Here is a 24537-nt window from a genome sequence, read left to right as displayed (position 1 = left end):
CAATTTGCAATTTGCTATGCAAGTATCAATGTGTGAACATATGAATGAAAAACTCTTATTATAATTTTTTTGTGTTTCATTTATTTATATTCAAGCAGGTCTGTGGTATAAGTAAAAAATTATAGGATTTCTGAAGAACGTTTGTTTATTTTATTTTTTTAATTTATTTCAGACCTCTAAACAGTTAACAATAAAACTGGCCCCGAGGCCTTACAAAAACAGTTACACAAAAAATATGTATAAAATTCTAGTAAAATTAAATATAATAGTTTGTTAATATAAGTTTATGTTGTAATTTTTCTTATAAAGTCTTTAAGGTTATGACACATTTACTTGGTAGTGCCCTTTAATACAGTCTGTGGTATTTTCTTAAACACTTGAATACTTCTGTATATTGACGAGTCTTGTTTCTTTTTGGTTCTTGCGTATACATTTCTTAACTTATTGTTTCTTGTGCTGTTGCTGTAACACTGTCCAGTTTTTTATGAATTATGTAAATTAATTTTGTTTGTTCTAGTATCTTAAGTGCACATATTTTTAAATAAGGTAGGTTTGCGTAGATTTCTTCAATACACATATTAAAGTTCATTCAGTATATTATTTAAAGTGCTTTATTTTGTAGCCTTTGTAATTTTGTATTTAGCTGTGCTATCCTGGTGTTTCCCCAGCATCTTGACAAGTATCTCAGGTGTGGTTCTACGAAGCTATTATAAAGCGGCTGTCTTGTTTTTTGGTTGAGTTGATGAGAACATCTTTTTATTGCACTTAGCATTGGTACAGTTTTGTCAATTACAGTCTCAATATATTTATCCCAAATTAGATTTTCAGAGATAGTTAGCCCTAAATATCTCTTTTGAGTATTAGGTTCCAAGGTGTTTTTGAGCGTTTAAGGAAAGTCTGTTATAGCACAGCCCCTCAAAATACTGCCGGAAATCTTTATTAACAAGTTCTTCAAGCTGTTCCGCACTACTACCAGAGTAAAGTAGTGCAGTGTCATCAGCAAATTTGAAGTACCTTGCTTTTAAGTTAACATGTTTTTGGCTTTGTACATACAGCAACTTATTAGTAAGTTTTACCATTTTTTGTCTAATGGTATTGATTAGTGCCTGCAGATCTTTTTTTGTCACGCCATCGATGCCTGGGGCACAAATATTTTTTAAGGAGTTAATCGTTTCCTTTATTTCTAGGACCGTTGTTGGTTCCAAAAATATGCTAGCCACAACTTCTTCTTCTGCAAAATTGGTATTGGAATGTTGCGCTATTTTGTTGGCTAAAGTTTCTCCAATTTTTGAAAAGTGTATATTTGATTATTGATTGTATTTGATGTATTCTTTGGTTTTCTGTTCGTTATTTCGTTTAAAATCTTCCAGATCTCCTTAGAGTTCTCTTTTGCTTCGTTAAACTTCTTTTCAGCGTATTGTTTCTGAAGCGTTGTTCTTAAGTTATTTAATTCATTGCTTGCTTTTTTATATTCGTTTTTAGAGTATTTGTTGTTAATTTTTGTTTCATCCAACGTATAGTTTGTCTTTTGTGCTTGTGTTTTATTTTCACTGTTTATATTTTCAAGTTTTCTTGCTAGTTGTTATTATTTCAGCTAGTTGCTGAAAAATTTTCGGTTCATTTTCGTTGCATTTTTCCTTGTACACTCTTGAGTAACTTCTCTTCATTTAGGTAACTTCTTTCTAATTTTTCCTTCTTTTTTATAATTATCGCTTCCTTCTACGTACATTACTTTGTGATCCGATATGCCGCTGTCCTCCAGTTTGATTGTGCATGTTATTATGTGATCTAGTATAGATGCTGTAGTGTTAGTTTGTCTAGTTGCATTTTGTAGCAGTATTATATTTTGGAATTTAAAAGCATTTATTTTTATTACAGCTTGTAATTGCTTCAATAGGTCTAAGTTAATATCTCCTACAATAATACATCAATTTTTTTGTTGTTTCAGTAGTTTGTCAAGTTCAATACCTATAACAGTAAGCTTCTGCATTGGTAGATAAAGCAGTTCAATGGATCTGCACTTTATGCTTATCGTTTTGCAGATAGTTTAGTTCCCCGTACACAACATCCAGCCTTTCTTTAATAATTTTAGGTGCTAACCCTTCTTTTGTCAAAAACTTTATGACTGCTCTATACTCAATTTGCGTTATTTGCGACATTTTTTTGTGCACATCTTGTTTAAAATACTGTCAATAAAAAACTATTTGACGCAAGACTTTAATTTTTTTTCGCAGCAGATATATATTTAAAAGACAAAGTTTTATCGTAATACTGGAGCTGCATCTATGTCAGGCCGGGAAATTTTGGCGCTAACCTCTTATGTTGGACAAGCTCGATTGTACCCGTTTCCGTGCAGCACCCTTCGCGGAAACCATGTTGTACACTGCGTTTTCTAATATTTTAGATGAACAACTTGCTATTGTTATAGGTCTATAATTATCTCTTAATGTGGAGTCCCCTTTTTTGCAGAGGGGAATTTGTGTGGTGGGTGGGCCTTACGTATTCCACCACACAGCGAATTTTAACAAAAGACTTGCATCTACACCCATATAAACTCCAAATAACTCAGGAGTTGAAACCTCGAGATCATCAACAGCGCCGCGTGTTTGCAGAATGGATACGAGAACAAGGGGTTCATTTTTCAACGAAAATCATCTTTAGCGATGAGGCAGATTTTCACGTTGGTGCCTTTGTAAACAAACACAATGCTCGTATTTGGGGATTAGAAAATCCAAGAGAGATTGTTCAAAAAGGAATGCATCCTCAAAAAGTGACTGTTTGGTGCGGAGGAATAATTGGCCCTCTTTTTTTCGAGGATAATGCGGAGAACGCTGTTACGGTTAATTGTGTTCGCTATCGAAACATGATATCTGATTTTTTCTGGGAGCAGTTGGAAGGTATGGAAGGTATGAAGATTTGTGGTCCTAACAGGATGGAGCCACTTGTCACACATCTAGAGAAACGATGCAATTGTTGCGGGGCAAGTTTCCTGGTCGGATTGTCTCACGTAACGGCGACATAAATTGGCCGCCGCGATCATGTGATCTTACTCCCCTAGATTTCTTTTTGGGGGTACCTAAAAAGCAGAGTGTATAGAAATAAACCAAACACTATTCCAGAGCTGAAACAGGAGATTACCATGTACACTCCCACTCCACTCCCTTCTCTAATATTTTCGATGAACAACTTGCTATTGTTATAGGCCTATAATTATCTCTTAATGTGGAGTCCACTTTTTTGAATACCGGAAATCACTTTCGAGTTTCTTAACGCTGAGGGAAATTTCCCAAACGAGATTAACTCATTAATGATTGTTCTTAAGTACGGGATTAGAATAACACAACATGCCTTTATAAGTCGTATAGGAATTTCGTCGATACCAGAAGATCTTTTGTTTTTCAGCCAATGAATTTTGTACTGTATAAAATACATGCTTTTCCCCGAGTAGGCGTAAAAGTGCCACTTTCTTTATTCGTGAACATGGAATCCACTTTTAATTGCGTGTGAGTAGCAAAAAATTTTCCGAATTCGTCTGCTATTACGTTATCATTGGTAAAAATAACATTGTTAATATTTAGTTTAATAATATTCCTATTTATTTTTTTACCTAATTTATTATTGACCAGTACCCACATCTTTTTAGATTTACTTTCTGAGAGATTTATCAAGTTTTGAGAAGAAAGCTTTTTTTCTTCAGCGACCTGTTTTTTTACTAGATTCTTAATATTTCATTTCATTATTAGAGGATTTTGGACTCCAATTTAGTTCTTTTAATATACACATATCATTTTCAAGTTTTTCAGAGAAAGGTATAGAAATTTTATATTAAGGGTTTTAGATTACCGAAAAAAAAAACTATCGCTTCCTCGCGATAATGTTAACGGCAATGAAAAATATTTCTTCGTAGACAAAACAAACAATAACATTTCCGTGATTAATTTTACTCTATTTTTTTCCAAAACTGTAATTAAATTACACAAATAAATCCTGGAAAACCATAATTATTATGTCCGACTCGCTATGTTCTTAAATTGTACGTATACATACGCTTTAGTTTATAATAGTTGAAATAAATTCTTAATTTGTTAGTACTTTCGACTAGATGAAAAGTCACTTAAATTAATGCCTTAATTAGTTTCTAATTGTTTCTAATTAGAGGTGGTAATGACGCACAGCACTGTGATATTAAGCCGACATGAAAACGGAAAAGCACTAATTTACTGTTGCTGAATCTTGCTTACGTCATATCTTTTTTAATAAAGTATCGTTCGCCAAAAACGTTTTCAAAATTCTCCCCTGCACACCATTGCATTAGCACACCAGCAGCTTTAGCACGAATAGCAGCAAAACAAATACCCGTGAAAGAACTACGTACAAGGCAATCTTTCCGCAAACGTAAGCCGCAACAACCGCTAGAGCCACTTGCAAGTAAAACTGAACCTCGAGTTTTTTATACTTTTTCCTCGCCTCCGGTAAACTCGACATGGGGTCTTTCAATAAATACACTCTGAATCCCCTAACGTATTGACTAAAGTATATGGACCAGTCGAGCGTTCTCATATCGAAATTGAACATCTCCTTGTCTCTAGAGGACATTCTCCTGAGTATCTTGTGGGTATTTTCCACGTTGAAATCGAACTCGTTTGTAGTGAAGAACTGATACGACTCTTGGAACTTGTGGAGCTTCTGGACCACCCGAACTAGGCTACGTAAAGGTCTCCTTGCAATTTGCAATGTAAACAGGATCCGGTACTTACAATGGCCTCTTCAGTTGGATTTTCATAAGGAGATCGACGAAATACGCGACCAGTGTGTGCAAAATAAATCTCCCTATTATATAATTGCACCAACATGTCGTACGAAAAGAGCACGGAAAGGCCGGCAGCAACACGGTTGGTATCTGCCTGAAGTTGTAATCGAACATGTCGTAGATCATGTCTGCAAGAACATTCGTTTACCAATAATGCTATAAACAAAAGAAACCAGGCAAACAAATTGATAAATATCTTCAAAATAACAAATGAAGTTCGCCATGATTCGCGATCACGTGACAATATTGATGTGAACTCGAATGTGTACTGTAACTGGTCCTCTCTCATTCTGGAAAAGTCACTAAAATTATTATTAGATATATAGTGAACGGCTAAAATATGGAACATCATTTTTTAAAATCCTTTGTCGTACCAAATTTGACTCATAATTCATGTAGTGAGAAAAAGAATAAAAAACAGGTTTTTAAATACCGGTAAAGTTCTTAATTGTTGTTACAACAAAGAATCGAAATCTTAATTTTTTATGAATATAAAGGCAAAATGAGACCCCAAGACATTTGTGATCCGTTTAAAGTCCAATGAAGAAAAATACAAGAAATCGTACAAGGAAAAAGCAAAAAGAGAAGACCGATCGGAAAGCAAGTCCTGCACTCAGGATCCACAGTGAGAATAATTTCTTAGAAGTTGAGGATAATTCCTACCGTGCGTGTATTAAAAGAAGAAAAGTAACGGGTGATTCAATAAGAGTTTCCATATTATAATCTGAAATATTTTTGAAACGCCACTGTATTTGTTTAATATCATATGAGATTTCTAACCTCAAAACATAAACGAAATTAGTCATGGAGCAATATACGACTGAACAACATGATTTTTTCTGGGAGCAGTTGGAAGGTATGGACATTGAAGATTTGTGGTTCCAACAGGATGGAGCCACTTGTCACACATCCAGAGAAACGATGAAATTGTTGCGGGGCAAGTTTCCTGGTCGGATTATCTCACGTAACGGCGATATCAATTGGCCGCCACGATCATGTGATCTTACTCCCCTAGATTTTTTCTTTTAGGTATCTAAAAAGCCGAGAGTATAGAAATAAACCAAACATTATTGCAGAACTGAAACCAGATTAGACGCGAAATAGCCGGCATAGAACCTGAATTGTATCAAAAAGTGATAGGAAATTTCAATAATCGGATTGCCACATGAGTCGCGGGGGTCATTTGAATAACATCATCTTTCATACCTAATTGTAATACACTAATCTAAAATAACAAATAAAAATATTTGTATATTTTTATATTCTTCCGAGTTTTTTTTATTATTTTTATGTGGAAACCCATATTGAATATTTAATCAGCCTTTATAATCCGTACAAGATGACGTTGTTACAGGCGCTGAACAAAGATGATTCCAATCTTAGAGTACAGTTTTGTGAAACTATGATAGAAATGTGCAACTTAAATCCGTCATCTGTTCAGTGATAAAGCTATATTGTGGTTAAATGCTGGGCTAAATAAACAAAATTGTATTCGCTAAAAAAAATCATACACAACAACCGCAAAATAGAATTAAATTAATGGACCACATTTCTTCCTACCCTCACAGTTTCTCTCCCAAATCCCAAATCAGTCTAATATACGATACATAAGTTTGGATTCAACAGAATTGTGCTCTATTATGCTCGACAAGTGCGGAATATTTAAGTACGGTGTTTCCTGGACAATGGATTGTTAGAATCACCTGCAAGATCTCCAGATATTCTGCAAAAGATTTTTTACTATGGGGATATTTAAAATCCAAAACCACAAAATTTAGGTTATCTAAAAGTTTTTGTTTTCAAATTTCTTTTGTTGTTGTAAAATAGTAAAGGTACTGTTTATAATCATGGCGGAATCAGTTGATTGCTTTGCAAAGACACTTCGAAAGAGTTCTAGAAAAGCAAGTTTTAATGGAAAAGATAAAATGAATTTATCAATTTTGTATTGAATGTTATATAATTTATGTTTCATGTATTTTAACAATTTTACAAACATGAAAACATGAGTGGCAATGACTCAGAATTTCAACTCGAACTTTTGATTTGCCTGTGACCTAATAATTGAACCAGCAGAATTTAATAAACTCGTCCCTAAGTAACTCTACACAGGGTAATATTGAAATGGAGGAACTAAGGTTGCGCATGGTCGCCAAATCTCCTACAAATGGCCTACAAGATTTCCAGATATTACTCTACTGGATTTTTTCCTCTGGAGATATTTAAAATCGAAGGTGTATAAAGAAAAACCATAAAGTTTAGATAATTTAATATTTTGATTTCAAAATATGAATTATGCGAATTAGAAAGTGCATTTACAAAAATTGCGATTACGACATCTACTTTTCAGTCCTTCCTGCATATTTTATGAGTGTATGAGCGTTTTCCTTGAAATCTAATATTTAATTCTTAAATGAATTTGTTTCCACATTTTAGCCGTTCAGATTTAAGAACAAAGTAACGTTTGTCCATGTGGACTACATGACCTGCCTGGTTTCCTTTCATATTGCGATTGGTCATTACCAAGCTACGTATTACGGACGAATCACCTTGAGATATAGGGTTGTTTTTGCCGCTACTGACATGAAATATCGATGTTTCCGATCGGTTTGCTATTTTAAAATGGCTTAAATTAACAACTAGTTAGTGAACTGATCAGAAGCGTTAAAATCGATGTCACCTTCCGATGTCCCAACCAGCAGCCACGCACTGGTTGACCACAAAATCAGCAGGTACAATATCCAGACTGGTGGCCTTGTAGTAGGCGATCCTACAAATTCCCAGGGCATAAACCATGGCGAAACCGGCTAGAGTAAATTCGTTGTCCACGAAACCTTGCAGCGGCTCGAACGCTGTCGAAACGACTATAAATAATTGTAAAAAGAAGTACACATCGGATAGCAATTTTGATATTAACGTAGTCCAATAGGGAACTTGTCCACTTTTTTTTATTTTTCTAAAATGCGTGTTTATATAATGAATATGAACCCTTAAATCGCATTACTTATTTCACGATAAATAATAAAAGTTGGATTTGTCGCCGGGCCTATTCAAACAAAGGTAAATGCACCGCAGCCGGTGTGACGTCACAAAGCAGGAAATTAAAGTATTTCTCGTTCATTTTTTATCAAATTTGTATCAGTTTTTAAGTGTTCAATGTTCAATTTTTGTGCTTATTTTGGACTAAATACTGCATTATTTCTTTTTTGTGAGAGTTCAACTCTGAAAAATCCAGTTCAAACCTTCATTAGAATACCGGAAGATAAAAAACAACGAATCAAATAACTAAAAAGACGTGGAAAGTGCCACAAACAAGTGTTTCTATAAAAATGGTTGTTTCATACAAGCATACCGACCTGTAATGTTTAGAGGCAAAGTAAAATTTTATAATGAAGATATCATTAAAAAACAAGAAACTAACCTTCTAATAAATATGACAATCCTTTTAGTGTAAAAATTAGTGAAAATCGTTTCAATGAAGATTATGGTGACAGTGACTTTTTGGTGTAACACTTAGGTAAGGTCGTAGTCATAGTGTAGTGAAGTGAGTAAGGAGCTTTCTGATTAAAAGAATAATATATTTAAAAGTACATATATACGACCTACAGTAATGAAGTTGCAAAATAGGCCTAGGTTTTACTTGGGATTACCTGATGATGGTTTTTATGTATGTATGTAAATCAAAACCAGAAGTACAATGTTTCTAAAATATTGTATAAAATAATAGTAATATTTAAATAATTCAGCTGATAAAAGCTGGAAAGTGAAGATAAATTTACTTAAATCATAAAGTTAAAGCTTTAAAATTAAATTAAATTTTTGTATAAACGCCATGAGTTAAATTTCAATTATCGAACTTTTTATATTAAATTAAATGTTAAATTAAATCTCCGTACCTATACACTCACCTTAAGAATGGCTTATATACTTATGGCTATTTATTCTTCAACTTTACAACAACAAATCCTCCGAATTTTTAATATATGATGCAGCCATGAATAATTTCACTTTGGGTAAATTGTGTGATGGTACTTTTATTAAACTCTCATCAACCATTTTCAGTCTTTAAATTAAAGAAAATCTTCTCTGATCATAACTAAATACTACGGTTCTATCAATGAGCACTGATCATTTTACGTGTTACTTCAATTTACGTCAAGATTGAAACACAACGGTCTGACGTCACAACCAAAGGCAAGAGCAGGTAAAATTATTCAAATTTTAAACCATTATTTTTCAGAAAATTGTGATTGGATTTTTTTCGTTTATTTGAACTTCCCTTATAATAGCTAGAATGAGTTACTCATTAACCAAAGCGAGTGTTATTAGTCAAAGACGAGATATTACCTATAGTCGGTCTCACTATGCAAATCGGCAAGTGGTGAGCTTTCCTGTGGAGCAGGTCTTCGGTGACTTGCTTAGTGAAGGTATAAGTGTTCGGCCAATTCTCGATGAGCCTACAAACCGACCCTCAAAATTGACGCATTTTGCCTTCCCGGCCTTACTTAGGGGTGATGACGTCTAAAGCTTCCGGGTCTAGAGCTTCGCAGACTTGAATCAGCTTCTCGGCACTTATTTTGGGTTCGTAAACTTCCTCCTCTATCTCTCGATAGTTTGAATTACAGAAGGCGGTACCGATGTATACGAAAGCCTAAAATTTTGCTTTGTACTGATCATTAATAGGTTCCGAACGACTCACCTTAAGCCTGTTAACCTCATTAGCTAGATCCATCAAATCTCTGGTGCCTCTGATGTTGGTGAACGTGGCCTGTTGGATATGCTGATCGAATCTAGTGGTCGCTGCGCAGTGGATGATTACGTCGACTTCGTCGATAAACGTTTTCTTGTCTTCCAAGCTGAGACCCAAGCCAGGATGCGAACAATCACCGACCAAGTGATACACTTTTTGCAGCCTGTCGGAATAAGATTTTTTCAATACATCGAAAACCTGCAATTTATTTACATGAGACATTTGATCATCCACAGTGTGATAACTTACAGGGGAGTTTAGTAGTTCCTCAACTCTCTTCACGGGCGGTACATTTTTCTTCGACCTTACCAGAATGTAAACCTTTTTAATCGGCAAGCTCCTGAGCACTTTTTCAAGGACTAGCTTGCCTATAAAGCCAGTGGCCCCGGTCAGGAAAAGGGTGGAGTGTTCATAAAACTTCTGAATGTCGGTCAAGTTCTCGAAGTCCATCGTTCCGGTCTACAAACTTAATTTGAACTGAATTTGATGTTAACCGATGAGGGCATAGAGCAAATACACGTCAAGGTCGTTTAAAAATTGAAATATCAAAATACGCACGATGCATTTCGATAATTTGTGCACCTATTAACTTGTTTTCATTTAATGTTGACGCGCGAAATCAAATAAAAAGTTGACCGAATCGAATATTACAATCCTGTGGTAGCAAATGATGTTGTACAGGGTTATTCATTATATTTTGACACCCACCTACGAGATTGATTTTGAAAGATTGAAAAAAAAGTGTAAATACAAAAGTTTGAAGATTTTTGCTCCATTATCTTGTTCAAATTTTAGAAAAGACGAACGACCATCGCAAGCTGTCAAAATGAATGCCCTAGCTTAAATCGTACATCTTTCTTTTCTGATTTGAAAAAAATATAGTTTATTGACATTTCATTTAGCCGTTTGTGAGATATTTCAGTTTAAAAATTATTATCATTCAATTTCTGGACAATAGCCATATTGTAAAAAGTTGTCAAGTCTGCCTTGATAGCATCCATATTATCTAAGTTTGCAATTTTTTTACCAATGTTCTGCTTTTGACAACTAATCAAAAACTAAAGATCTTCAGCGTAAGTTAAATAACTGAAAATATTTCAAATTGGTTATATTGAGGAAAAAAATGTCAAATAATAAAATTATTTTATTTAAATATTAAAAATATCAATACTTAATGCTAAACATTCGCCACATAACCTCCATTAATTTCTATACATCAGACAATATTTCCTTTCAATTTCCTATTAATACACGAGATGATAAAATCAATCTGTTTAGATCTTGTAAGGTCTTTCTCTTATCACTTTCAGGTCTATTTCAATAAATTTTATTTTTTAAATATCCCCACAAAAAAATGTCACAATGATTCAGTTCGGGGCTGTTGGCAGGCCATTTGATAGTTCATTGCCTACCTATCCGAAATCTATATTATTTAGATAATCAGTAACCGGTTGGACATCATGTAGAGGTATACCATCTTTATGCCAAATTAATTTTAAATAATTCCTTACTGGCACATTTTCTAACAACTGTTCTATTTCTGTTGCAAGGGAATTTAAATATCGTTGGCTATGTAAGGATCCTTCGTCCGTCCTTCGATTTTCACTGCTTGCATTTTGTGTGGATTATTGGTGGACCAAACATGTTTATTCTTCCTATTAAATACACCTGCTATTATGAACGAAGCCTCATCCGTAAATATTGTTTTGTCTAGTAGTCTTGTCAACATGTACCATTTTTTCTAAAATTTTTGTATAGTCTCCGAAAATCATGATCATGGTGTCATTCGATTCGGAAAATTATGTAGAGAGTTTAAGGAAAGGTTCCACAAGAAGCCGAAAAAAATTGCAAAAGTTATAAACAATTAAGTGAAAAAAAAAGGGTTTTGTTTTTTGATCTGAAAAGATCAGCAAATTTTCTAAAAAAATGTCCCGACTCCTGGAACTGTACCTTCAATATTTATAATTTTCATGAATTTTATTTATTATTATTCAATTTTATTCATTAATAATTATAAATCAACGACTAAAAGTGAAAGTTATTAAATCCTGATGACCAATAATAGATAATAATATTTAAAACGAAAAATGAACGAGAATAAATGTTTTGCAATTTTTTTTATAAATAATAGTTAACACTATAAATAATAGAGCTAGAGCGGTAATAAAAGGCTTAAATTGATAATTAATTAATAGTTAACAAAAAAGACCCAAAGTATTAATGTTGTATCTGCAATAGTTTCAAATTATTCATAATATTAATATTCATAATATAAAGTATTAAAAATAATCGCTCAAGAACGTATGAAAATGACAATCTTGAAGGCATAATAATATTAAATGTTATATAAAAAATAGAAATTTTTTTTTCATGACTGTTTTTATCTTACGATTGAGTATTGAAAAAATAAATGAAAAAAAATTATTTATAACAAATTGTTTATTAAATAAACAAATAAAAAATTAAGCAAAAAATTGTTTTTTGTATGAATCTAAAAGAGTGATGGAAATTATGATTTCTAGAGAAAAAAGCTTCCTTAATTTTTGAATTTACTTACGATTGTTAATTAACAAATGCATTTTTTAGCAACAAATAGTTTTTTTAAGGGATCATTTTTCTCTAAAGATCGTAATTGGTATCAATGAATAGATGAACAAAAAAATTTTCTGATTCGCTGATAAGCAATGTATTTGTTTATAACAATTTCTTAAACAATTGTATTAAAAAAATATTTTTATATACCGCTCAACCATCAGAAATCAAAACATTACAGACGTCAACAAAAAAATATTTTTTTATAAACTTTTTTTTATTTTTTAATTTTCGATTGTTAATAAAAAAAATTAAAAATCAAAATTTTTAAATTTTTACACTTGTGATCTACTTGTAATCCTAATACCAATAACTCCACGAAGTGAAAAAATTCCTAAGGCTTTTGTTAAATAATTATCGTGGTTTGATAACTTAACTTTGAATTTGAAAAAATTACTTAATGAACAAATCCATAATTTATGAACAAATTGGAAAAAAAACCTTTTTTTGTCCCGAGTTATTGTTAATTTGTGTATCCCAATGCTACGTTAATTATTTTATTCCTTAATGTTCATATTTAATATGTTTTTTCCAGGGCTCCATAAAAATTATAAATATTGGAGGTACAGTTCAAGGAGTCTGGACTTCTTTTTAGCAAATTTGCTGATCTTTTCAGATCTTCTTTAACATTTCGAAAATTTTCTTTTTTTTTTCGAGATACTCAAAAAAACAAAACCATTTTTTTTCACTTAATTCTTTATAACTTTTGCAATTTTTTTCAGCCCCTTTTGGAACCTTTCCTAAAACTTTCTGCATAATATATACAATACAACTACACAATACATACTATACAAAAATTTTAGCAAAAATGTTATATTCATCGGTTAAATTTTGCCCTGCAAGGAACTTATATGGGTGAAACTTGGGATATTTTGGCGTTCGTTGAATTTTACTACAGGACTTGCCGGATAATTTTTTACCGCCTAGTATATAATATTAATAATTTCTTAAAAAATATGAAATATAAAAATTAAGAAAGAAGAACTCAAAGTCGCGATGTCAAGTGTCTTAATAGCATAATAATTTACCTTGAAAGTGAAGTAATATTCATCAAAATTTCTTTCTATTTTCCTGGTCTTCCGTGTGACACAATTTCGGTCCTCAAATTGTTTAATTAAATTTTTGTTGAAGGAACTCTTCTACCCGGATATATTTGCAACACTATGTCCGTTTGAATAATATAATTGTATTATTTGGCGTTTTTCTTCATCAGTATAACCCATTTGAAATATCTTAAGTTATTAAAACAATTGCAAATATAGATAATATGGTTGCTATCAAGGCAGACTTGACCATTTTTAAACAATATGGCTATTGTCCAGAAATTGAATGAACTCATAAAGAACTGAATGAAATGTCAATAAACTAAATGTTTTTGAAATCAGGAAAACAAGATTTACTATCTAAGCTGATAATATGTAGCGCATTCCATTTAAAAAAATGGTGTTGCTGTCATTTTGATAGCTTGCGATAGTCGTTTGTTTCTCTGACATAAGATAATAGAGCAAAAATCTTCAAACTTTTGTATTTACACTATTTTTTCTATCTTCCAAAATTAACCCTGTAGGTGGGCGTCAAAACATAATGAATAACCCAGTAGAGAGGAAAAGTCACTTCGTTTTTTTTTCAAAATATTTTTAGTAAATATGCAGGATGTGTCCTCAAAAAGTTTGTGTTAATTTTTGGGCCGTAAATAAATAGCAAAGATAATAATTCCTTAATAATAAAAAACAGTTTTTATCAATTTAGTAATCCAGGGAAAAGATTGGAATATTTTTTATTTTTCCCACAGTTTTCTTTCACTATCGTTGGCGAACTGTCATAGTCTAAAATTAACTTTATTATTCTTTACATTCGTTGACAATGAAACAAAATAGTAAGGAAATTGATAGAGTACCGGCAAGTTAATTAGGTCGCTAAATAAAACTCTGTCAATTATAACACTGGTTGTATTTGATTATTAAGGAAAACGCAGAAAAATCACCATACAGTGATCGATCAAGAATTAACACGGAACTTACCATGCTAAGAGAGCAGAAACAACAATAGCAGAAAATATATTTGTGCAATGTTAAATTTTGTAATCTGATGCTATTAAAATAGGTTTTACATAACTAGTCATCAGTACACCCTCAAAAAATATCGCACCATACTAAAAATGTTAGGGAGTACCCTGAAGAGCGTGTATTTGCCCAATACGTAAGCAACGATCACCAAGAAAGCCGCGACCAAATAAAATTGTACCTCGAGTATTTTAAAGCGTCTCTTGCTCTTCGCCAAATTGGACATGGGATCCTTCAACAGATACACCCTGAACCCCCTGCCGTACTGAATGAAGTAGGTGTTCCAATCGAGCGTCGTCATATCGAAGTTAAACATTTCCCGATCCCGGTAAGACATCAACTTTAGCAGCTTGTCGGTGTTCTCCACATGGAAGTAGAACTCGTTGGTGTTGAAGAACTGGTACAGCTGGTGAAAGTTGTGAAGCTTTATGGCCTTCTCGACAAAGCTGAATTGGATTTCGGTCGGTCAATGCCAAGCTAAAACTTCACCGACGAAGTTCCGATACTTACAAAGGCTTCCTCCCTTTGATCCTCAAAATTGCATCAATGCAGTAAGATACGAGCGTATGAAATAGGAATCTACTAATCAGATAATTGTACCAGCAAGTGGTCCGGAATGTGCAAGGAAAAAACAACATCATCGACGGTGGTACTTCTCTAAAATAGTGGTCGCAGATATCGAAAACTTGATCTGCAAAAGCGTTTTGGCTAATATAGTACTACAGAACAGCAGATGATGCGTGTGCCAAATAAATCTACCCACTCTATGATCTGTTTCGTACAAAAGTTTCTTGGACTTGTTGATACAGGGTGTCCCAAAACTGTCCCTTCCGACATCAACTTTGATATTTTAAATGAAACGCCCTGCGTATATCGACATTTTTTGAATCCTTGGTTAAAATAAAAGTCGCTCTCTTAAGAAATTCCTATTCGAATTTGGCATACTTTAGACAGAAATTGAGGTTATATGTTTTTTTTCTTCATATTTTGGTTATATAAAATTGTGTTGTGACGCTACTGACTAATGTACCGGAATGAAAATTTAACCACAGACAGATGCGCCTCAATTTTATTCCGATATCATTTCTAGGATAAAAAATAATGTAAGTTTGTAATTTATCTTATATTTAAATTTTTGTTACTTTTTGAGATATTCGAGATTTATATATAAAATAATAAATAATAATAATAGGTCACTTGTTGGCAATATTAGGTGTTTTTTTAAATATCAACACCAACTTCTTTTAAACTCCAGATATACGAATAAAGAAAAGAAAAAGAAAGAATTCATATTTAAAGAAACATTTCATGGTTAATTATCTAGCTTGATCGAAAATACCAAAGAACAAAAATGTATAGGCTAACTAGCCAAATAAATCTATTAAAAAAAATGTTAACTAAAAAGTGTTCATTAATTCGGTCACAAAGTTTTGTTAAAAATGTTCTTCTTAAAATGCTCGTTTCATATGGCATCAAAACAATAAAGAAATATTTAAAAATGTAGTTGACTATGACATCACATTTTTTTTTTTGACGCATTAAGGTATAAACAAACTTTGACATTTCTGTTTGCTTTTGTTGTTTTTCATATTTCTATTTAAAAAGTTCATATTTATCAAGTTTCTTGTTAGTATATATAGTATATAGTTTTCTGGTTAACCTATAAACTTTAATTATTTATTTTTATTGTTAGGTATTTTCAAGCAAGCCAGATAATTAACTATTTAATGTTTCTTTAAATATTAATAAATAAATCTGTATTGTTAGCAATAATTTTTAATTGTATATCTGTATTAGTATCGTGTTGTAACTATACTTAATACTTAATATAGCCAACAAGTGACCCAATGTGGGCAGCTTTAAATTCAACAGGAATTTATACGGGTGTTATCTCAAACCTCGAATATCTCAAAAAGTAAGTAAAACTTGAATATAAGATAAATTACAAACTGACCCTGTTTTGTGTTCCAAAATTAATACCTGAATAAAAATGCTGAGATTTTTTAAATCTTCAGGATAGTCCAAGAAACTTTTTTTCGTATCCCCTATGGGTTTCCAGATCGTACAGTGAGTCATTTTATTCGGCAATACCGTGTAAGTATGGATATTGGGTTCTTCACCTTGAGATATAGGGTTGTCTCTACCGCTGCTGATATTAAACACGAGCGTTTTGCTGGGATTGGATGCTTTGAAACGGCTGAAATCAACAGGGTTTGGCTGGTGATACCATTCTGAAAATGTATTTACCTTCCGCATTGCCAACCAGCAGCCAGACATTGATTGACTACAAAATCTGCAGGAACGATGTCCAGTATAATATTTTTATAATAGACGATCCTGTTTATCCCTAATATTGCAAACAGGACAAATCCGGCTAGAGTGAATACGTTGTCCAAGTAACCTTTGACAGGTTCAAAGGCAGTCGACACCACTGATTTTCAAAAGGACAAGCGTTATACCAGGTGGCACAAGAAAGTGGGAACACTATTAAATGGCTTGAGGTAGCGATTTGACATTTGGAAGGGTTAATATAGGCTGAATATCCAATTTTTTGAAAATATGTAGTCAATGGTTGCGCTTCCGGTTTGAGCGGAGCAGATGATTCAAAGTAGGATAGGACGGTTTTTCTCTTCCTTTATTTTGGTTTTTTAAATTTTTATTTAATTTTTGAGAATTGTGTCTAAGAGGCTGTGACCATTATAAATACTATTTACCGGATTCCCTGATCATGGGAAAAATTGTAAATGAATCTTTTCTTTACTTGTCTAATGGCAAATAGCATTTAATGTAATGAACTATTAATTTTTTAGGATAACCTAGTTTTTTGAAATAGCACTCTAGTGAGAACAAAAACTTTTTCAAACCGGTAATTTTTTTGCCACCAGGTAAATTTGTTAAAAAAATAAGCTCACAGGAAGGAAAAAACCAGATAAGTATACATTTTTCTAAAAACAAAATACTGCATTCATTATTAAAGTCTTAAAAAAAAAAGCATTAAGAGAATAGATTTTTTTTTCTTTTCAAATCTGTCAATTTTTGGGGTAATTCAACAGAATATTTTAAAAATCTGTTAAAAAATAAAAACCCCAACAATGTCGGTAGAATCGATATGAAAGTGGTATATCAAGATGTGTTACTGTAACATCACAAAACATCACATCATGTCGATTATTTTGTGGATTTCTCATTTTCAATTCCGGCTTTCTAAAGAAAGAATGTGCAGGAAGGCGAGGTGTATTTACTTCTCTGGTTTTTCCCTTCCTGTGAGCTTATTTTTTCACGGATTTTGAAAATTTTGGTGTCAAAATGTACCAAAAAAAGTACCGGTTTGAAAAAGTTTTTGTTCCCACTGGGGTGCTATTTGAAAAAACTAGGTTATTCTAAAAAATTAATAGTTTATTACATTCATTTACAATTTTTCCCATGATCAGGTGACCCGCCAAATAGTATTTATGATGGTCACCGTCTCCTAGACACAATTTTCAAAAATGAAAGAAATAAAATAAAAAAAACAAAAAAAAGAGAAAAACCGCCCTATTCTACGTAGAATGATCTCCTGTATCCAAAAATGCAAAAAACATATAGGTTGTCACAAATATGTCATATTTTGTCACAAAATTGGACATTCAGTCTATATTAACCCTTCCAGATTTCAAATCGCTATCTCAAGCCGTTCAAAAGTTATAAAGTGTTTCCACTTTCTTGTGTCATCCCGTATACATTTTAAATTTTTTGGAAAATCTACGCCGCGATATATTTAATAAATGTAAGTCTCACATTCGAAGTGTATAGTAAGTTTCTTTTATCCTAGCTAATTTTGCAATTGGGTCCTTTGCTGCTAACAAATTTAGTGCAACTACTACTAAAAAATATATAAAAGAAAGGATAACCAATACCAATAGTGGGTCTCACTATGCAGAATGGTAGGTGTTGGCACTCCCTGTTGATTAGATCTTCGGTAATTTGTTTGGTGAAGGTGTAAATGTTGGGCCATCTTTCCCCTAGCCTGCAATTAGATCGGGCTGGGAATCGAGCACTGCCGATTATTCTCACCTACTTGGCGCCGATGACGCCCAAAACTACTGGGTCCAAGTTCTCGCAAACTTGGATCAGTTTCTCAGCACTGATCCTCGGTTCGTAAATCTTCTCGTCGATCTCTCGATTACAGCAGTTGGAGAAAGCCGTGCCGACGTACACAAAAGTCTGCAAATCAATCATGTACTGAGCGATTTGCCTTTAGTTTCTCACTAGCCTTTAAGTTTTTTATTTCATTGGCCAAGCGTATCAAATCTCTGGTCCCTCTGATGTTCGTGAACGTCGCCTGTTGAATATGTTGATCGAAACGAGTAGTCGCTGCGCAGTGGATGATTACATTGACTTCTGTCACAAAAGTTTTCCTATCTTCCGGGCTCAGACCCAACCCGAGATGTGAGCAATCGCCTACCAACAGATCCACCTTACTAACAGCTTCGGGATAAGTCTTCTTCAAGACATCGAACGCCTGAGATCACCCCGCGATCAATTGAAATTAGCCCGAATATCAAAATTACTTACTAGGGAATCGAATATCTCGCGGAGTCTCGTCGCTGGGGTCGCATTCTTCTTAGCCCTCACCAGAAGATAAACTTTTTTTACCGGAAGACTTCTGAGAACTTTTTCCAGGACCAGTTTTCCTATGAAGCCGGTACCTCCGGTGAGAAATACGGTGGAGTCCTGGTAAAATCTCTGAATTTCTGTCAGATTCGTAAAATGATCCATGATCCATCCAATGATGGTAAAATAATAATCGTACGCTTTTAGCAAATCTGATGCATTATATTAGGTGGCATGTGCATACTACCAATTCGGGTCAATTAAGAGGTCGCCCATAGGCGTAGGTAACATAAAATAAACTTATATATTGATACAGGTTGTTAAAAAATTTGCACAAAATTTTTATTTCTCAAAGAATCTTATTGTTGATGAAGCCAACTTTCTGACGTTTCGGCTTCCTCAGAGCTTAATTGCAACTGGTTTGCATTATACTCTGTACCATCTTATCTACTGTTTGAGGGAATCTGGCGATGGGAGGATGTCCTAAAACAGGGATTCCCATATTGCTGAAAAAAGACCTGAGCAACAATTTTCGCTAGCTCGAGTAAGATTTAATGTCCGATTTAATGATTATGTTCAGCCATTGTTGATGAGTTTATTTGTCCTAATGTTAAGGTTGTTTCATATGTCTTTAGCATTTTTGGAATTGTTTGTTCTGTCTGTTCAATGTATTCTATACATGGAATGCTGTTAACTCGTAGCATCTCAAACCAAATTCGATTTGAAACATTTTCAATCCTTGGAAAATCAAGTATGCCTCTAAAATCTCTAAAATCAATTGCTTTCTAAAATTTCTTTTCTACGAACTCCCTCAGATTCACAATCCAGGACTACCCCTCCGATCTACGGTTTTCTTCTAGCTTCTATATTAACACCCTTTTCAATGAAAACTGATAGTTTAGTATTTGAAACTTTTCACGTCATGGCAGAAAATCCATAGAAATCACTAAACAAGTAAACAATTCAAAATTTTAATATTTTTTAAATGATCTGTTTGAAAGAAAAAGATGTTCTTCTACAGAGAAATCCTGAAAAATGAACTGGTGGAAAGATAAAACTGCAGGAGGCGATAAAGGTCCGTATTTGTGTTATGCTCCGCTATCAGTCAATAAGTCAAACAAAGTATTCAAAACAAGACAGTAGCTTTTAGTAAAAACTCAGTGAAATACTCAAAATCTGTTGTTCCGGTCTAAAAACGTAATTTAAATGGAATTTGATATTAGCTAATGCGAACATACGTGTCATTTTTGGTGTCAATAGTCAAGGCGTTGCAAAAATTTACATATCAAAATGTATGCGATGCATTTAGATAGCTTATGCATCTAGTACATTGTTTTTAACGTAGCTCGTCCATCGATTTCAGTTTAAAGTGCGAATTTGATATTTGTATTGTCTTTTTTGATTTGAATATGCGAAAATGAAACTGTGCCAGCATTTGCTTATTAAAAGCTTCATTTAACTGTTTATTATTTTATTGAGAAATTAAATTTGAAAAGTGCTAACAATTCTGACTGCCAAACAACAATAATTAGACATAGCTATTAGATACATTGTGGTTTTAGCAGAAATGCAATTTTATCAGCTTCTAGCTATAGCAGAAATTGTTGAAAATCTGTTCAACAAACGAAGTGGAAGCCAGAAAAGCAAATAAGCCCTCTCTTATTTCAATATTCCTATTTCAAAAGTTGGTAAGCGACCACAGCATCTAGTTATGGTCCACGCCTTCCGAGTTTAGTGCTGACTTTCCTAATGGGTTAATGATGGGCACAGGAAATAAAAATAACTCACATATTCGGTAGACTTTTATTTTACAATATATTCGCTATACAGAAATACAAATGTACATATTGGACTCCAACTATTTTCAACATCAAAAATGTAATTAGTAAACCTAGAAAATAAGGAGAATTAGGGAAATTCATTCATACTTATATATATTGACTTGGTTTTCATATATCGATCGAGTGATAAAGCCAAACTGATAGTAAGTCCATATTAATGAAAAATCAAAACATGCTAATAAAAAGTGTTTCTAATAAATAATTCAACTATCACCCTCAGCACATCCTCAAATGGAACCCCATCAAACTAAAAATGGTGGGTATCACTCTGAAGAGAGCAATCTTGCCTAACACGTAAGCGACGATAACCAGCAGAGCTACAATCAAATAAAACTGCACCTCAAGTTTTTTGAAATGTCTCCTGCCTTCGGGCAAAGTTGACATAGGGTCTTTCAACAGATATACTCTGAATCCCTTGCTGTACTGGATAAAATAAGTGTGCCAATCCAGCGTTGTCATGTCGAAGTTGAATATCGCCCGGTCACTGTACGACATCCTCTTCAGCAACCTGTGCGTGTTTTCGACGTGAAAGTAGAACTCGTTGGTAGTGAAGAACTGATACATCTCTTGGAAGTGGTGCAGCTTTTTAACTTTCTCGACAAAGCTGTATTGAATTGCTTTCTATCAATGCCAAGCCAAAAATCGACTGAAGAAGTTACGATACTTACGAAGGCTTCCTCCCTTTTATCCTACTAATTATATCGATGCAGTACGCCACGAGCGTGTGAAATAGGAATCTGCTTAGCAGATAATTGTACCAGCAAGTGGTTCGGAATGTACAGGGAAAAACCGGTACCGTCGACGACGGTACCTGTCTAAGGTAGTACTCGCAGACATCGTAGACTCGATCTGTAAAAGCGACAAGTCTTAATTTGCTATGATAGAACTTATTATTTCACCTTGAGATATAGGGTTGTCTCTACCACTGCTGATGTTAAACACGAGTGCCTGGTTAGGATTGGATGCTGTGAAACGGCTGAAATCAACAACTTTTGACCAACGGCACCATTTTGACACTTTATGTACCTGCCGCATTGCCACCCGGCAGCCAGACATTGATTGACGACGAAATCTGCAGGGACGATGTCCAGTGTGATCTTATTATAGTAGATAATCCTGTTTATCCCTAAAGCGTTCAGCATCGCAAATCCCGCCAGCGTGAATACATTGTCCACGTAACCTTCCACAGGTTCGAATGCAGTGGACACCACTGAGGAAAAGATATATACTTGCCAATACCAGTTACATAGAGGGTTGAAGCTCGTACCTAGTCACAGCCAATGAACTTATACTTTTATACCTATAATTATCTTATTACATTAATAAAAAGAAATTATTATTGCTAGTTGCATGGAAATGTTTCGGTTAGCACCAAGTGTATCCGCGCACAAACAAAGTGTAAAAGCAGCAAAAGATTACCAATGGTAGGTCGCACTATGCAAAACGGCAAATGTTGACACTCCCTGTTGATTAGATCTTCGGTAATTTGTTTGGTGAAGGTGTAAGTATTCGGCCATCCTTCAACAAGTCTGCAATTTAAACCTGGTTGGGAATGGAACAATGGGATCGTTTATTCGAACTCACTTTGCTCCTATGACGTCCAAAATTGCAGGGTCCAGATTTTCGCACACTTCGATCAGTTTCTCAGCACTGATCCTCGGCTCGTAAATCTTCTCGTCTATCTCTCGATATTGGGAGTTGGAGAAAGCAGTGCCGATGTACACAAAAGTCTGCAAATCAATTTTGTACTGGGCACTCCAAATGTAATTTTTTACCCGCCTTTAAGTTTTTCACTTCCTTGGCTAAGCTTAACAAGTCTCTGGTTCCTCTGATGTTCGTGAACGTCGCCTGTTGAATATGTTGATCGAATCGAGTAGTCGCTGCGCAGTGGATGATTACGTTCATTTCTGTCACAAAGGTTTTCCTATCTTCCGGGCTCAGACCCAAGCCGAGATTTGAACAATCGCCTACCAATAGATACACCTTGTTGAGAACTTCGGGATAAGTTTTTTTCAAGATATCGAACGCCTAAAATCCAGGCGCCATTAATTGAAATTAGCCAGAATATTTTAATTACTTACTGGGGAATTGAATATCTCGCTGAGCCTCGTCGCAGGAGTGACATTCTTCTTAGCCCTAACCAGAAGGTAAACCTTCTTTACCGGTAGACTTCTGAGAACCTTTTCTAGAATTAGCTTTCCTATGAAGCCGGTGCCACCTGTGAGAAATACCGTGGAGTCCCGATAAAATCTTTGGATTTCCGTCAGGTTCTTAAAATGATCCATGTCCAAACGCTTTGGGACAGTTTCATCAATGCAAAAATACAAATCGCCAATTTTTAGCAAGTCAGTTGCATTTATTATTGGGATATGCACATACTACCGATGCAGGTCAATTTATGGGTCGTCCATAGGCGTAGGGATTATTTCATATCCTAATACAGTTTCTATACGTATTTCTTGTACTGCCGAATTTCAATATTCATGCCCCTCCTGTCTTAGCTAAGCTCTGCAAAAATCAACATGTGATTGGCGAAACATCACCAACTTTGATTTTTAAACATCCAATGCAGAAGGAATCCAGAAGATTTATTGTAATACTAGACAGTAGGCGGCAAAGCCGGTAAAACTGCACTTTAGCATATGTATATACAGAAGTCAAATATTAACACAGCGTTCACTGTCTATTTACAAAATTATCACCTCTATTCTGAAAGCTATTCACGGTAGGTACAGTTACAGTATCATCTGATAAACTGTTCCACTCATTTACAACACGGTCTGTTATAAATTTTTGGCGTCAAGTTTATGATAGTGTTTTAAGTTATTGTCATTCCGACGAAAAAAGTCAATATCACATGAGTAGTGGCCATGCAGGATTTTGTAGTATTCAATTAAAGCCTCTCTTCTTCTCCTTTCCTCTAAGGTGATTAGGAGAAGACATTTTAGTCCTTAAAGATGGTGGGATTTTTTTTGCTAGTTTCTGAACCCGTTCCAGAAGATCTACGTCCTTTTGGAAGTATGGAGACCACAGCACTATAGCATGTGGTCTGATGAAGCTTTTATAGGCTCGAAGAAAAGATTCTTGAGACATCTCCTTCAACGCACGTCGTATCATCTACATTAAGGTGTTGGCATGTTTTGCTACCTTTGTAACCTAGCTCTCCCATTTTAAGGTCTCAGATATTAAAACACCAAGGTCTGTCTATTCTCTCTCTCTCTTTAGTCCATTTCCCTAAGAAGAGCTTAGTGACTATGATGCTCTTGAAGCAGTGCTTATGGTATTGTGCCATTCCGTTTTGTTCTGAGCCCTGATTACGGTTTCATGAAGGCCATGGCCGATAAGATCCTTCTTGCAATATGCCAATGAATGTTAGAAAGCTTTGATTTATCGTCTTTGACAGATTTCGTTCAGTATTTAGTTCTTGTAGAACGGACTCATTTGTACAGTGGGCCGTCCAGGGTATCCGTAACAGCCGTCTGTACGCCCATATTTCAAAGGCATCTATCCGCCTTGCATCGCTCATCTTGATCGTCCAGGTTTCAGCTCCATAAGTGGCAATCGGGAACACAAGTGACTTCAACAATCTTAGTTTGCTGTTTTTAGTGATCGCTGTATCTCTCCAGCTCTTACTAAACTTAGTTACGGCTGTTCGAGCTAGTGCAATTCTTCGCTTTATTTCACCTTCATATGCATCGCTATTGTCAATTAAGGATCACAAGTACAGGTACTTATTCAGCACATTGAACCTAGCTATGTTTTTTAGGTGGGGTTGGGTTCTGGTTTTGCCGATCTACAATCATGACATTAGTTTGTTTGGATTTCATGGCGAGAGAACACATCCTTGTCTGACACCCTTCATCGCTTGAAACCTGTTTGATGTGACATCGT

General features: G+C 34.4%; 2 protein-coding genes across 2 annotated transcripts; both read right to left on the bottom strand.

Annotated features, from left to right (window-relative positions):
• Positions 1 to 127: 127 nt before the first annotated feature.
• On the bottom strand, positions 128 to 18980 carry LOC132706473 (uncharacterized). The gene is made up of 16 exons (XM_060677822.1): positions 18767 to 18980; positions 18465 to 18713; positions 18270 to 18415; positions 18109 to 18218; positions 16460 to 16643; positions 16333 to 16409; positions 14723 to 14903; positions 14274 to 14658; positions 9807 to 10016; positions 9507 to 9755; positions 9313 to 9458; positions 9155 to 9264; positions 7488 to 7671; positions 7357 to 7433; positions 4758 to 4938; positions 128 to 4705 (listed from the first exon to the last, which is right to left on the bottom strand). Exons 1-16 carry the CDS (start codon positions 18968 to 18970, stop codon positions 4312 to 4314), a joined length of 3087 nt encoding a protein of 1028 aa, XP_060533805.1. The 5' UTR covers positions 18971 to 18980; the 3' UTR covers positions 128 to 4311.
• Positions 18981 to 20604: 1624 nt separating this feature from the next.
• On the bottom strand, positions 20605 to 22950 carry LOC132706237 (fatty acyl-CoA reductase wat-like). Its single transcript, XM_060677449.1, has 8 exons — positions 22728 to 22950; positions 22426 to 22674; positions 22231 to 22376; positions 22066 to 22175; positions 21673 to 21856; positions 21546 to 21622; positions 21315 to 21495; positions 20605 to 21250 (listed from the first exon to the last, which is right to left on the bottom strand). The coding sequence occupies exons 1-8, from the start codon at positions 22929 to 22931 to the stop codon at positions 20863 to 20865; spliced, it is 1539 nt and encodes a 512-aa protein (XP_060533432.1). The 5' UTR covers positions 22932 to 22950; the 3' UTR covers positions 20605 to 20862.
• Positions 22951 to 24537: the final 1587 nt, after the last annotated feature.

Source organism: Cylas formicarius, unplaced genomic scaffold, assembly GCF_029955315.1.
Source record: "Cylas formicarius isolate icCylForm1 unplaced genomic scaffold, icCylForm1.1 PGA_scaffold_8__14_contigs__length_24414737, whole genome shotgun sequence".
Lineage (NCBI taxonomy): Eukaryota > Metazoa > Arthropoda > Insecta > Coleoptera > Brentidae > Cylas > Cylas formicarius.
The sequence above is the reverse complement of the archived record's forward strand: the minus strand, read 5'-3'. Positions and strand labels throughout refer to the sequence as shown.